The sequence below is a fragment of the Triturus cristatus genome, chromosome 6 (assembly GCF_964204655.1).
Source record: "Triturus cristatus chromosome 6, aTriCri1.1, whole genome shotgun sequence".
Taxonomy (NCBI): domain Eukaryota; kingdom Metazoa; phylum Chordata; class Amphibia; order Caudata; family Salamandridae; genus Triturus; species Triturus cristatus.
In genome coordinates this window covers 1123178732-1123193236 of record NC_140589.1, presented here as the reverse complement: position 1 = coordinate 1123193236, position 14505 = coordinate 1123178732, and the positions used below count along the sequence as shown (strand labels likewise).

At 45.4% G+C, this 14505-nt stretch overlaps 1 protein-coding gene across 2 annotated transcripts in view; it reads left to right on the top strand.

Moving 5' to 3' along the window:
• GALNT2 (polypeptide N-acetylgalactosaminyltransferase 2) overlaps positions 1 to 14505 on the top strand; it is a 948626-nt gene that overhangs the window by 655750 nt on the left and 278371 nt on the right. For both annotated transcript variants that reach the window (XM_085612020.1, XM_085612019.1), the window contains one exon: positions 13592 to 13695. In XM_085612020.1, the coding sequence (XP_085468146.1) occupies positions 13592 to 13695 (104 nt within the window). The remainder of the gene's footprint in view (positions 1 to 13591; positions 13696 to 14505) is intronic.

Genomic DNA, 14505 nt, shown 5'->3' with positions numbered 1-14505 from the left:
CACCGCAAAAAGCTTACTCAGCCCCCAAAAAAAACCAATCATATGTTGATTAGTTTCTACATTCCAAGCAGTCACTGACCGCTTCAGAGATCCTTGCACTGACTCTTGGGTAGTAAAAGGTACATTGTTAAGTTTCTTTGTCTTACTTATAAGGCCGTGTATGGTGCTGGCCCATTGTACCTAAGTTCCTGAATTGTCTTTCACTACTCCACCAGGGCTTTGAAATCATCTGATATTGCACTGGTTGCTCCATGTTGCATTCAAACTTCTCGAAATGGAGGACGCTCCTTATCGTATCTTTCCCCATATTTCTTGAACAAGTTACCTGTTCATATTTGTTCATGTCATACTTTTGCAACTTTAAAAAGCTTATTAAAACTTGGCTTTTTAATCTCGTCTCTTTTTGAGGTTTTGGTGCATCTCCCACCTATATACATTGTCTTGGCACAGGATATTCAGTAAAGAGTAAGCCATTTTTGCGGTATATCAAGTGTCTATAACATAACACCTGGTACTAACAGTGCATTGAAGAGCTATCTGTAACGCTATTCAATTAAGTGAAAGCTCTTGGCCTTCTGTTCGATCAGCAGTTAATCATGGAGGAATAGCGTAATCAGCTGGCAGTTTCTTTAGTAGGGTTCTCTTGCTGAACATCATTCATAGATGCAAGAACAGGATTTGGTTACTATTACAAGGGCGATTGTCCCTCTTCAATTATTGACAATTATTAGTAGCATATTTATGAGGGGCACCAAAAGGTTTTAAAGCCATGCAACAAGTGTGGCTACAAAGACCAGATTTGATCACATTTCACCCAACTTAAAATGACTGCAGTGGCTTCTAGCTGAAAGCATAATGAAATTCAAAGAATTTGTGATTTCTTTGTCAGAAAATTTGTGACTTAGTTCAGATAATTTGTGATCTATTTGGATCACCCTCAATATGCCTGTAAGAAAGATGTCATCGTTTATACTGAAATAGGACTTTGAAGTCTTCTTTCCTGACGAAGGTAATTGCTCTGTGGTATCCGAGGAGCACACTGGAAAGCAAAGTACTGTTTTGCTGATTTCTAAAGCATTTGCGCAGCAGCAACATTTAAATATGTATGCTCAGCAGCCCACATCAGTAACTTTTCTCACAAAGTCTTATTACGCCTCACCGCATGGCAGGCTCCTTAAAGGAGGCACAAAGGCATTCAGCATGTACACCCCTAGATAGTTGAAGGGCCAGTCATTGTGACAGCCCCAAAGTAAACAGTAGTGGAAGGACACAAGTAATGCATCCATGTTCCAGGGGTGGAACAAATGCACAAAGAGGATGAAAGCCTACAGAAGACGAGGAACATGAAAGAAGCAAATGAGTGACAATGCAGCCAATCAGTAGACCCAGCTATATGAATTTTTGTTACACCTACTGAGCTACCTTAAATCCCTAGGGTAGCCTTTACTTATGGTATTTTAATGTCAGGAGAATCATGACAGTAAAAATACTACGGTACCTCCTAGACAGTTTTGGATCACTCATTTTCACACTCAAGGTCACCCTACACTCCTGAGATCCCCTCACACTTACATCCTTCATCATAAGGCGTTGAACCATAAAAAGATCTCCACTAAAGTGACCCTTTGGGGTCCCATAGGGGATTGTAGTGCTGGCCTGACGAGGAGCAAAACGCTCAATGATGAAGCATGACTTCTCCAGGGGTGTGTGATGGCAACAAAACTTAGGGGTTGCCTCTTGCTCTTTTGACGACAAACTGGTTTTCTTGTCCCTATGTTGAGGCATTATGGCATTCTCTTTTTTGTTAATTTTGAATATCTCTGAATAGACACCTTGTATTAACAAGAAAAAAAGCAGTATGACGCAGCCAACGTTGACCGTGTCATAGCGCTTTTTAAAACCATTTTGCACAGCAGCCTGTACTGCCATGCAATATGTTAATAATAAAAAAAAATGAAAACAGTGGGTGGAAGCAACAAAAGAGAAGTGTGGGTGAGGAAGTAGGGAGTACTAGACATGGGCTACAACATAGTTAAGGGATGGGTGAGAAGGAAAAAAAGAAATTGTACCTCACTCACAAGCGAGCAGCAGTCGGATACTGATTAAATTAAATCAATCTGTACTTGGTCCATGCTCCACACAAAGGAATGGAAGTGACGCTTGGCCTGCACTGGCCAATTAGGAGGCAGAAAGGAAGAGTGGCACCAACGCCAACAAATGGTAGGCAATGGGCAGGCATATCCCTTTATTTTAAACAATAATGTCTTGCAAAGCAAGAGTGCGTGTAGCGCATTGTTGTCACAGTCTCGATCTAAAAAGAACAATTATGAGTAGGAAAGTGCCCTTATTGTATGGTCACCTCTCTCTCTTTCTCTCTTGCTTTCTCTCTCTCTTTCTTTCTTCCCTCCCCCCGACGCCCAGTGTCATTGCTCTCGCCATAAAACTGTTGGGTAAATAGGCATCCCCAATTGACAAGAACTTTACCACCCTTCTCCCACTTTATAAGTCCCCTGTATATGATACCAGGAGTACCCAGGGCATGGTTGGTAAAGAGGTCAGCACATTTTGTGCCACCCTGAGTGACCCTGGTAGACATACTAACACCAAGCTTGTCATGTAGACTGCAGGAACAGTGCAAACTGCTTGAACTCATCTCTGCCTCACCATGTGTGGCAGAGTCAATGCACTTCCTTTAATATATGCTAGTCACCCCTAAGGGAGGCCTCCTAAAGCCAGGTGGGCAGGGTGCAGTATATTATAGGTGTGGACATGTAACCGTATATGTCCCTATAGTGCCCCTTACCATTAAAGGACACTGTAAGTTATAGACAGTCAATAGGATAACATGGGCGGGAACCCGAGCAAACTAGAGGTTGGTAGCTCCATTATGGTACCGCCTAGATATGTCAAGTTTGGTATAAAACAACATGCCTTATCACCCCTGACACAAATCTTGTGTAGAGGGTGATGTGGCATGCACCCAGGTGGCTACCTTGGAGAATACCTACCTGGTTGCTCTTGCTACTATGTGCTCTGGCTGGTAACTCATGCTTGCTGCTGCCCACCCAGTATTATGATCTCCTACCAGGCAGTGTGATCACTCCCAGGAGTCCGGAACAAAGATCTGGTCAGGAAGGAGTTCAGACCTCCTCCCTTCCAGGAAGGCTAGTGAAGTTGCAAATCAAGGCAGTGAGCTTCAAATGGTGCACTGCCTCTGATTTGTATCAGGGCAGACTCCCGAAGGAAGAAACAGCCCTTCTTCTGCCCCAGGCACATTTGTACCCGGGCAGGTTGTAAATTTGCTAGTGAAGGAGGTGTGCACCCCAGAAGGATAGCTACACCTCCAGGGTGGGCATCTCGGTCTGCACACTGAAAGTAGGGCTCTGCCATTTTTAAAAGTGGCAGAATAGAGGGTTCGGGTAGAAAAGGTTACCCACACCCCCAGATGTGGTCACCTCACAGGTGGATTAGCAGCTGGGGCAAGCAAACCATCGGCTACTTGCACTCACGCCCCTAACACCTGTAAATCTAGGATGTAAGGGCTACCTCTAAAACTCAATTCTGAACATCCTGCATCAAAGAGGACAAAAGAAGAGACCCATGGCTGTGACTACAAGACTTGCACAAAGCAAAAGAGGGATACTCTGCACCTGTGGCAACGCTCCTGGAACTACCTGATTGAGACTCTTCCTAGGCTATCTCTCGGTTTCCGCAGACAGAGCGATCCCTGTAGAAGCCTGAAGCACCCTCAGGCTCCCCTGTGCTGGTGGCACTAGTCCCCTGCAGACTACAGGTAAAATAATGCTCCAGATCTGAAGAGTCGCTGGCCATCGGTCCTTCCGAGGGATCGCCCAAATTCACATGGTCTAGTGCATCATGGGAACTGTAGTCCTGCTCCCCCCCAAAGTCAGAGGCAGTTATCATGTTCCCCAGGATCACCGGACGTTGAATTAAGTTTCTACTCCACTTACCGCTGCTAAAGGGTGTGGGCTGCCCGTCCAGCAATCGACCCCTACACTCTACGCTGTAACTACAGTGAACTCCATCCGATGCTCAGCAGCGACCCCGTTGTGTTTGTGCATCTTTTCCCCTCACAGCACCATTTCAGCAATAAAAGCAGTTCTCCTGTGGCTCTCGTTAAGCTCCAGGGACAGCCAGGACAACTCTGCACCTAGGCTCCACGGGTAAGGTAAAATTGAGCTGACTGTCGTGGCTTGGTCATAGGGACTGCAACAACTTTATCCTGCAAGGGTTCCACACAACTCGACCTGCAAGTGACCAGTTTTCACCAGTGGGTTTTCCCATTTAACGCAATAATAAAATTTCGTTATTTTGCACTGATTTTATATTTCTTGAAAAATCTAGAACTCCTGTTATATGTATGCTATTACATTCGCTTTGGTGTCTAAATTAAGATCAAAATCTATTTTTATAAATTGGTGTTGGATTTCTTTTGAATCTCGTCAATTACTTAACATCCATGGTGGTACTCTGAAATGCTTAACACATGTTCCTCTAGTAAAGCCTGACTGGTCTTTGCCACAATACCAGGACTGAGCTAATGATTTCTTAGTGTGAATACAAGGACCTTTTATAGGGTAATAGCATTGCATGGTGAAGCCTAACCAGCATCAGTACATAATGCTCCACCTTCCTACAGTTTGCAAACTGTAAAATGCGAGTATGTGATTCTGGAAGCCCCATAAGGCAAAATAAACAGGAAGAGATTTGGCATCAGGAAGAATATCATTCTTATGCCACCAAGTGGGCTATGATGGAGTGTTGGTATAACCCGACATATCTTTTGCTTCTGTATTAAAGCAACATTTACCTGAAAATTGCTTGTGATGTATAATTAAGTTTGCTCGTATACGTTTCGTCCTGAAGGTTCAAAGCACGGACTAAGAGTGTACTGTATTTTGTCACTGTATTGTATGACATTTGAACAACAAAGAAATCTAAATCTACTTTTATACACCATCACATTCCTCTCTCCGTTAATATGTGACCTCTTACATTCCGTAGGAATGCTGCTGACTACCAAATGCTCAGAATTTAAAATATGAACCTGCATCACCTTGTTCTACGTTTCCATTTGCTGAGACTTACACAGGTGTCTTTCGATATACGTGATCTCTGTAATTACTATTTCTTTCGTCTATTGGAAGATTGCTTATGTTTGAATTGTGAGTGCGCCCCCTCGTGCCCATTCAAACACCTGACACCAGCATTTAGATACTACAGCCTAAAATTGGCAACTGGTATTGATAAGCTGTTCACTTACCTAATAACAAGCATGCTTGTTTTTATAAAGATTTTAAATGAGTTACCATGTTATGATTATGAAGTAACTGATTTTATGTCTCACCCCTCAGCCTTTTTTCTGAGCTAAATGTCCATCTCATTTGCCCGACTGGATCATGTTTTTTTACTGAAAGTGCTCTGCCTGGAATACTTCCATTTGATGTGTTCGATAAGGGCAATCTCCAATCAGATGAAAAACGTAAAATAAAAGCAAGAGTGGTATGAAGCTCCCGTTTCAGCACAAGTGGAATCCTATCGCAGCTGCTCTGCTTTCTCACCATGTTCACCTCTTATACCTCCAGCATAAAAGCACTTGCCACACACTGTGTTTTCTTGCATACTGTTACAGCTGTTGTCGTTTTTATTATCTAGTTCATTATCTATTCTTTTGAAATGGATGGTTTTCAGTACTGCACATTGACTGATATTCCAACTGTAGAATGTTCAAAGTATAGTAGATTTTCTAATGCCCCCTTTATGCTCCGCCTGTATTTGGTTTCAAAAAGTGTATTACTTGCCCCTTTTTTACTGCACACGCCATCACGAGCGGAGTAAGAATTCTGATCCTCTAGGTAAGGGCTTTGATATGCTGTATCTCTTCCCCATGAGCCGTTTAGAGTTTGAAAGAGGTAACTGTCCATGGCATTATGCTGAATCAGTCCCTTTCCTGTAAAAAGCCGAGGCGTGTTGTCAGTTTGCAGTCCCTGGCCTCAGCAGAATCAGGACACATTAAGTCTGGGCACCTAGTATAGTGTGATCAGGCATACTCTCGATGATATACTTCACTGAGAGTCACCTTTTGATAGTCCGAGTATATTGAATAGGGTTGGCCAACAATTGTCCCTGTCAAGTGAAGGGTTCACCTGTCATAAGGCCACACAGCCATGCTGTTGGCAAGTGTCTGCACCAAACCAAAGGACCCAATGACCACCTGATGGCACAAAGGCGATCGTTCCATGAGTTCTGTGGTAATGGAGTTTGAATCCTCAGCTGTGTGTGTCCTTGTAAGGATTATAACCTCACACTAATCCTACTGTCCAATACCACTTCATTGTATTGGAGCCGTATCAGATGATGTCCTGTGTTGCAGCTTGAAACTCTGCTGTCAGACATCCTATCACAAGTTTGAACGTGCTTGGTTGAGCCTTGCTCCGACCTGGTAGCGTTCAGCTCAACATTAGTCTTCCTAAGTTTAAATGCAGATGTACATAACATACTTAGCTGTCTACAAACAGATCCGTTAACACAGAAATTGCAGGTATCTATGGGCTTACAGGGCAATTACATTGCAGATGAAAGTTGTTCACATTTGTAAAATTAGGTTCGAGGCATATGAGCTGCAGATCACACATTTAGCATAGATCGCCATCTGGTGTTGGGCCCGGATGTTTACACTTGTTTTTGTCCTGGAAAGTCTTTGGAAGACACAAGGTTGGCGACTCCTCCTTTGGATTATAGTGCGCATGGGCATCGGCCTCATCCTCGGATTGTTTTTTCCGCCATCGGTCTTGGATGTGTTTCTCGCGCTCTACTTCGGAACCGTTACCGATTCCATTTCGATGCGCAATCCTTCACCCTTTCCACGGTATTGTCTCGATCGTGAACCCTACTCGTCGCGCATCTCTCTAAGTCTTTGATTCCGGTCGTCGGCGAATTCCTTCGGGCCTACCTGGGCCTTAGCATCTGGCTCATGGAAAGGACGCCATTCAAGAAGTGTCCTCGATGTGGGTCGAAGTTTCCCCACACCGATCTGCATGAGGCGTGTAACCTCTGCTTGTCACCGGAGCACGAGGCCATAGACTGTCCAGTTTGTGCCTCTTTACGCTCCAAGAAGACCATTCGGGCTCGGCACGCTCGTAAGACCATGGCTCGCTCGTCGACAGCAATCCCCGACGACATCTTCCAAGAGGGCGTCGATGTACTAGAGCCGGAGCAGATTGAAGAAGGCCTTGTCAACGCTTCCGAAGCCGATGACTCAGTCGTCGAAGAAATCACTCCGGTGCAGAGGGTCGTAAGTAAAGATGTCGACCCCGACCCCCTCCATACAAAAAATGCTTCGGTCACACCTTCGGGCCCCGGTGCACACCGACACACAGCTTCCCACGCCTCGCCCTCGGGCCCGGCAAAGAAGCCTACCAAGCCTACAGGCGACTCGGGCTCGAGTCAGTCTGCGTCCGGTGCCAAAACTCAATCTTCGGCACCGAAAAAGAAAACGACCTCCTCCTCCGTGTCGACCGCTGCTTCCACCTCAAAGCTCTCAACACCAAAAACAACAAGCACGGACTCGCCGGCACTGAAAAAACACTCGGAGACAACCAAGAAGCCACTTCCCCAAGAGTTCGGACTCACACTCTGCGGAGCCGAAAAAATCATCGGGACCGAAAAAACATACAGAGACTGCAAAACAACACGGGTCCAAACCCAAGGACACTCCAGAGCCAATGCCAAAAAAGCCCTCAGAACCGAAACACTCGGCGCCGAAAAACCAACCTTCATCAGAAGAGCTTTTACGACCAGACCCTGCACAAAAACTCTGGTTAAAGACCCTAAAACTGGTCAATTAACACTAAGTTCCAGGAAAAGACCACTGGACAAGCCTACTCCTGCTCCACCACCTAAGAAGAGGGACATTGCTACATCCCCTCTTAGAGTCCCTCTTCCAACCCCTCCTCCCCCACCAGCTCATCCTCCTACACCAGTGGACGATGATGACACCTCTGATGACACGGGGGAGGTTGCGGACGATGTGCCTCTTGGGGATCCCAGCCCACCTGGTTCCCCTGACTCTTGTGATGACTATAATACACCTGATGTCCCTAATCTCCCGCAAGACGACATCTACCCCTCTAGGCATTCCCCACCAGAGGACACCATGGGCTTCAATCAGCTCGTACACCGAGCTGCCCAGTACCACGGGGTCGACCTACACACAGAACCCGATTTCTTGTTGGACACTTTCGACACCACACAAAGGTCAACATCTACTCTACCCATGCTGAAAGGAGTTATTAAGCATGCTCCTGATGTATTCAAAGATCCTGTTAGGGCTCGAGTCATCAACCCTCGCATAGAAAGCTGCCCCTGCAGACCCAGCTTACATTAAGGGCCCTGTTCCATTAGACTCCATGGTGGTATCCAATGCCAGGAAGAGAGCTAACTCTCAGACATCAGGTGACGCAGCCCCACCTGATAAAGACTCTAAACTCTTGGACGCCTCCGGCAAGAGGACAGCCTCACAAGCGGCTAACATATGGCGCATCGCCAACACTCAGGCCCTGCTAGCCAGATATGATAGGCCACATTATGACGAGTTAGAGTCCCTATGGCAACACCTCCCGGACAAATATAAAAACAAAGCCAAAGACCACATGCAGGAGGGCGAACTAATAACCAATACCTCCATTCGTTGCGCTCTCGATGTGGCAGATACCACCTCCAGAGCTGTAACTACCAGTGTCTTTTTGCGTAGGCACGCTTGGCTGCGCATTTCAGGCTTTCAGCCTGAGGTACAAAGTTCGATCCTGAACCAACCATTCGACCAAGAGCACCTCTTTTTCCCTGATGTAGACTCCTTCCTGGAGAAAATGAAAAAGGACACGGACACAGCCAAGTCAATGGGAGCATTGCAATCGCAAGCTCCCAGACGTTCTTTTCGTCGCTCCTCCTACAGAGGCAACTCCAGAGGCTACTCATCAGACAACCCTTCCACCTCTTACAAGGCTTCCACCCAGTCAACCTTCACCAGAGGTTACCAGAGAGGAGGTTACAGAGGCAACAATAACAAGGGCAGAGGCAAGACTAACAACACCCACTCTGCCTCCACCCCTACCCAATGACTTCCCTCCGCTTCCCCCGGAAAATTCCACTCCTGTCAGGGGAAGACTACAACAGTTCCTTCCTGTCTGGACCAACATCACCAAAGACAGGTGGGTGTGACAGTTCAATCAGGTTACTGTCTCAAACTTACCTTTTACCCCCCAAACATACCACCCAAACAGCGTCCAATGTTACAAGAACATCTCTCACTGCTAAAGCAGGAGGTAATCTCCCTTCTACAAAAAAATGCAATAGAACTGGTTCCCCTGCGCCAACAAAACACGGGAGTCTACTCCCTGTATTTTCTCATTCCAAAGAAGGACGGCTCTCTGAGACCTATTTTAGACCTCAGACCCCTAAATCTATTCATACACTCAGACCATTTCCACATGGTCACACTTCAGCAGGTCCTTCCTCTTCTTTCACAAGGCGACTTCCTTGCTACCATAGATCTCGAGGACGCCTACTTCCATATTCCCATTCACGTAGCTCACAGGAAGTATCTCAGGTTTGTAGTGGACGGGCAGCACTATCAATTCAAATTGCTCCCGTTCGGAGTCACAACAGCACCAAGGGTATTCACCAAGTTCCTAGCGGTAGTAGCAGCCCACTTAAGAAGACAGCAAATTCACGTCTTCCCATATCTCGACAACTGGCTCATAAAAGCCAACTCATACAACCAGTGTGTACACCACACTGACGCGACTATCCAACTACTCCACGACCTGGGTTTCACAGTAAACCACACCAAGTCTCATCTGCAACCATCCCACACACAACAATACCTCGGTGCCACCATAGACACCTCAAGAGCGCTAGCCTATCCCACTCCAGCCAGGATAGCAAGCATGCAGGCTCTCCTCCCCAAATTTCAACCTCAACACTCCCTTCCAGTTCAAGTGTTCATGCAACTCATAGGGATATTTACAGTGCCTCACGCAAGACACCAGATGCGTCCGCTGCAAGAGTGCTTAGCACGCCAAAGGAACCAGGCTCAAGGTCAGCTAACAGATCTGGTGTTGGTAGACATTTGCATGCATCGCTCTCTGCAGTGGTGTAACACCAAAAACCTTTCCAAAGGCCGACCGTTCCTAGAGGCAGTTCCGCAAATTGTCATGACCGCAGACGCATCGCTCGCCGAATGGGGAGCTCACCTATTACATCACACCATGCAGGGCAGATGGACACCTCAACAAAAGTTACTCCACATCAACCACCTGGAGTTACTAGCCATATTCTTAGCTTTAAAAGCATTCCAAAAGCAAATATCAGGCAAAGCTGTCTCAGTCCGCACAGACAACATGACAGCCATGTACTACATACAGAAATAAGGCGGGACACACTCTCTGCAGCTCTCTCAGCTAGCGCAGAGCATATGGAGATGGGCTAGACCACAGAATATATTTCTCCTAGCCCAACATGTCCCGGGAGTCCAAAACACCATAGACGATCTGTTAAGTCGTCAAACACAACAGATCCACGAGTGGGAACTTCATCCGCAAGTTCTTCAGCCATTTTTTCAAATGTGGGGGCAACCACAGATGGACCTCTTCGCCACCCCAGAAAACGCCAAATGCCCAAGCTTCGCCGCCAGATATCCACACCCATTGTCCAAAGGCAATGCGATATGGATGAATTGGCCAGACAGATTTGCGTATGCTTTTCCGCCTCTCCCACTCATTCCACTGGTGGTGCGCAAACTACAGCAACACTCGCTGACTCTCATTCTAGTTGCTCCAACTTGGGCCAGACAACCATGGTACACCACATTACTGGAACTGTCCGTAGTTCCGCACCAAAAATTACACCTCTCACCACGCCTCTTAACCCAGAACCGTGGAGAGATCAGACACCCGGACCCAGCTCAGCTCAACCTTGAGATATGGCTCCTGAGGTCTTAGAATATGGTTACCTTAATCTTCCCCCTGACTGTATGAACGTCATTAAAGGAGCTAGACGTCCCACCCCTAGAGCCTGCTATGCAGCCAAGTGGAAACGATTTGTGATATATTGTCATAACAACACCATCAATCCCCTAGATGTGTCTATCCAACATATCATAGGGTACCTGTTACACCTCCAAAGTTGCAACTTAGCCTATACGTCTATTAAACTGCACCTTGCTGCCATAGCAGCATACCTACAAAATAGACAACACTTATCACTTTTCAGAGTACCTGCCATCAAAGCCTTTATGGAAGGCCTTAAAAGGATAATTCCTCCCAGAGTTCCACCCTCACCTGTGTGGAATTTAAACATCGTTCTCACGAGACTAATGGGCCCTCCTTTTGAACCTCTACATAAATGTGAAATACAATTCTTAACATGGAAAGTTGCTTTCCTAGTGGCCATTACTTCTCTTAGGAGAGTTAGTGAGTTACAAGCACTAACTATCCAAGAACCTTTTTTGCAATCCATCATAATAAGGTTGTTCTATGAACTAATCCTAAATTCCTTCCAAAAGTCATTTCTCCCTTCCACCTCAATCAGTCTGTGGAGTTGCCCTTATTTTTCTCGCAACCGCAGACTGTCGCAGAAAGAGCTCTTCATACTTTAGATGTTAAAAGAGCATTGATTTATTACATCGAGAGAACACAACCTTTTCGTAAGACCAAACAACTTTTCGTGTCTTTCTCACCACCGCACAAAGGCAACCCCATATCAAAGTCGGGGATAGCTAGATGGATCGTTAAATGCATACAAATCTGCTACCACAAAGCAAAACGTACTTTATCTGTTCCTCCGAAAGCCCACTCTACACAAAAGATAGGGGCTTCTATGGCATTTTTCGGGAACATTCCCTTAGATGATATCTGCAGGGCAGCTACATGGTCTACACCGCACACATTCACAAAACACTATTGTGTAGATGTGCAAAGAAAACAACAAGCTAGTGTGGGCCAGGCTGTTCTCAAAACTCTATTTCAAATTACTGCAGCAGATACTGGTGGTCGCCGCCAAGGATGGGTACGGCTATGCAATCTATACTAAGTGTGTGATCTGCAGCTCATATGCCTCGAACGGCAAATGCTACTTACCTGTATACATCTGTTCTTGGCATGTAGAGCTGCAGATCCACACACGCCCACCCGGCTACCTTTATCTGTTCCAGTACCATCTTATTTAGATACAGCATACATGGGCATCTTTCCTGTTTCTTACAAAGCCCCATCATTTCCCTGCTGGCGAAAAAACAATCTGAGGATGGAGCCGATGCCCATGCACACTATGATCCAAAGGAGGAGTCACCAACCTCGTGACTTCCAAAGACTTTCCAGGACAAAAACAAGTGCAAACATCCAGGCCCAACACCAGATGGTGATCTATGCTAAGTGTGTGGATCTGCAGCTCTACATGCCAAGAACAGATGCATACTGGTAAGTAGCATTTGCCTTAATAGGTGGGAAAAATACTTTTCAATGCATTTTATGAGGCTGATGGCTGACCATCGTGAGTATTGGGAACTCTCACTAGAAGTAGTACAAATTGGAACCTCAACTCTGCTCATACCAGCCCCACTTTACAAGCGGCCCTAAGTAAATTCACGCCATGGGAGCCTGGTTGGGGCATGTTATTCTCTTAAAGTAGTTATAGAGTCTGCAGTAAATGTGAGAAATGCCACAGTAGCAGAGTGGGCAGTCTGTCTGGGCCTACAAAGGTTCAAAGTTGAGGGAATTGACGAACATTCCAATAACTTTCCCCACCCTAACCAAAAACCTGGATAGAGCTGTAAGTATGTTGGAATAAGTGTGTGTTTCTAGTTGGACAGTATTTTAAATACCCTCACATTTCAGGTTACTTGGAAGAAATGTGCTTCTCTCAGATGGAAATTTTCTGATTGGTTCAGATCTGGACACACCTACATGTTTGCTGCACTTCTCTAAAAGTCAGACTGTGCCACTTGGCTGATTGAACCAGCTTCAATGCTTATTTGCAAGTGCCCTTTCACAATTCTCATGAGTTTGATTATTTCAAATGGAGGTTTTCCAATGGGAGTCTTTTTGTTGTTGTTGCCTCTGGGATACATTTAAGGGAGATGGCATTCGAGGAGACGGGTAGCTAACCTCCTCACTTTAACTTAAGAGATCTCGGAGGTGGACTGGAAGGTAGAGGCCACAAAAAGGGAACGACTTCCATTTAGAATGAATCTTGACCAAATATTATGAAGTGCCAACTTGTTTAAATTCATTGTTGTAATTTGGCTGCATCTAGATTGTTATCATAGCATATATTTTAAAGGAGTTAGGCTATAACCTCCGAATAAATGGGCACACAATGTTGCTAATAATTTTTTTAAGTTTTGTTTCTGTGACTGTGGTAATGTAAGGTCCTCTGCATAGGCCTGAAAAGCTAGTATGCCTGGATACCTACTGTGGAAAATCAAGCCACAGTTAATTATGACCGGTTTAATTATTTTGTTTTTCTTTTGTATTATTTCTGTTTGATCTATCTGCTGTTCTTGTCTTCCCAGAACACCAATGATAGCAGGCGGCCTGTTTGTGATGGACCAATCGTATTTTGAAGAACTGGGAAAATATGACATGATGATGGATGTGTGGGGAGGTGAGAATTTAGGTAGGTATACTGTGCATCAAGTTTAGTTACATTGCTTTTTCAACATTTGTAATAAGCGAACTTGTCGGAATATGATGGATGCAGCTGACTGCCTACTTACAGTTTAATATATTAACAATCGCCTCCCTTTTGGTTGGAAGTTGACACTGTGTGCCGAGCACCTAAGGCAAATCTAGTATGAGTAGTAAGAGGAAACAACTCTGCAGTGTTACCAGGTGCCGGATCCCTAGCTTTAAATAGTTCACGCTAATTTCTTTAAGACCGAGTCAAGGAAGTTTTTGACATTTAACACAGCCACTGGTACCAACTCGCCTCTCTCTCTCTGTCCCGTCCATTAACTGTGATCTGCCTAGCATGAAATAACATAATATCATGGCATCTTACCTCTGTTATCAATGGGCCCGGTTTTCCGAGCATACTAGTTGCTGACTTTTACTGTCACGGTGTGATTGATGACAGCTGACAAAATCACATCTATAAAAGGTGCTTTCCTCAACAAGATTGTTATCACTTCTATTCCCAAAACCATTCTATATACCGGTTGTAACTTGAGAGCCAGTATCAGATCACTGGGCTTCCAAAAACATCTACCTTGGTAGCTCATCTGTCAAATCTACGCAAAACTCCACAAAGTGCCAAAAAAATGCTGCCGCACTCCGAGAAGTTCCGCAAGCTGCGGAGTGAGGTAAGTCGCACTGATTATTAGCACCGTAAATTTGTCCTACGCTGTAAAACCAGTCCTAACCGCACCATGCGCAGCGCAAGACAGTGCAGCTTTTTTATGCCTCTCGAGTAGATGTTCTCCTTGAG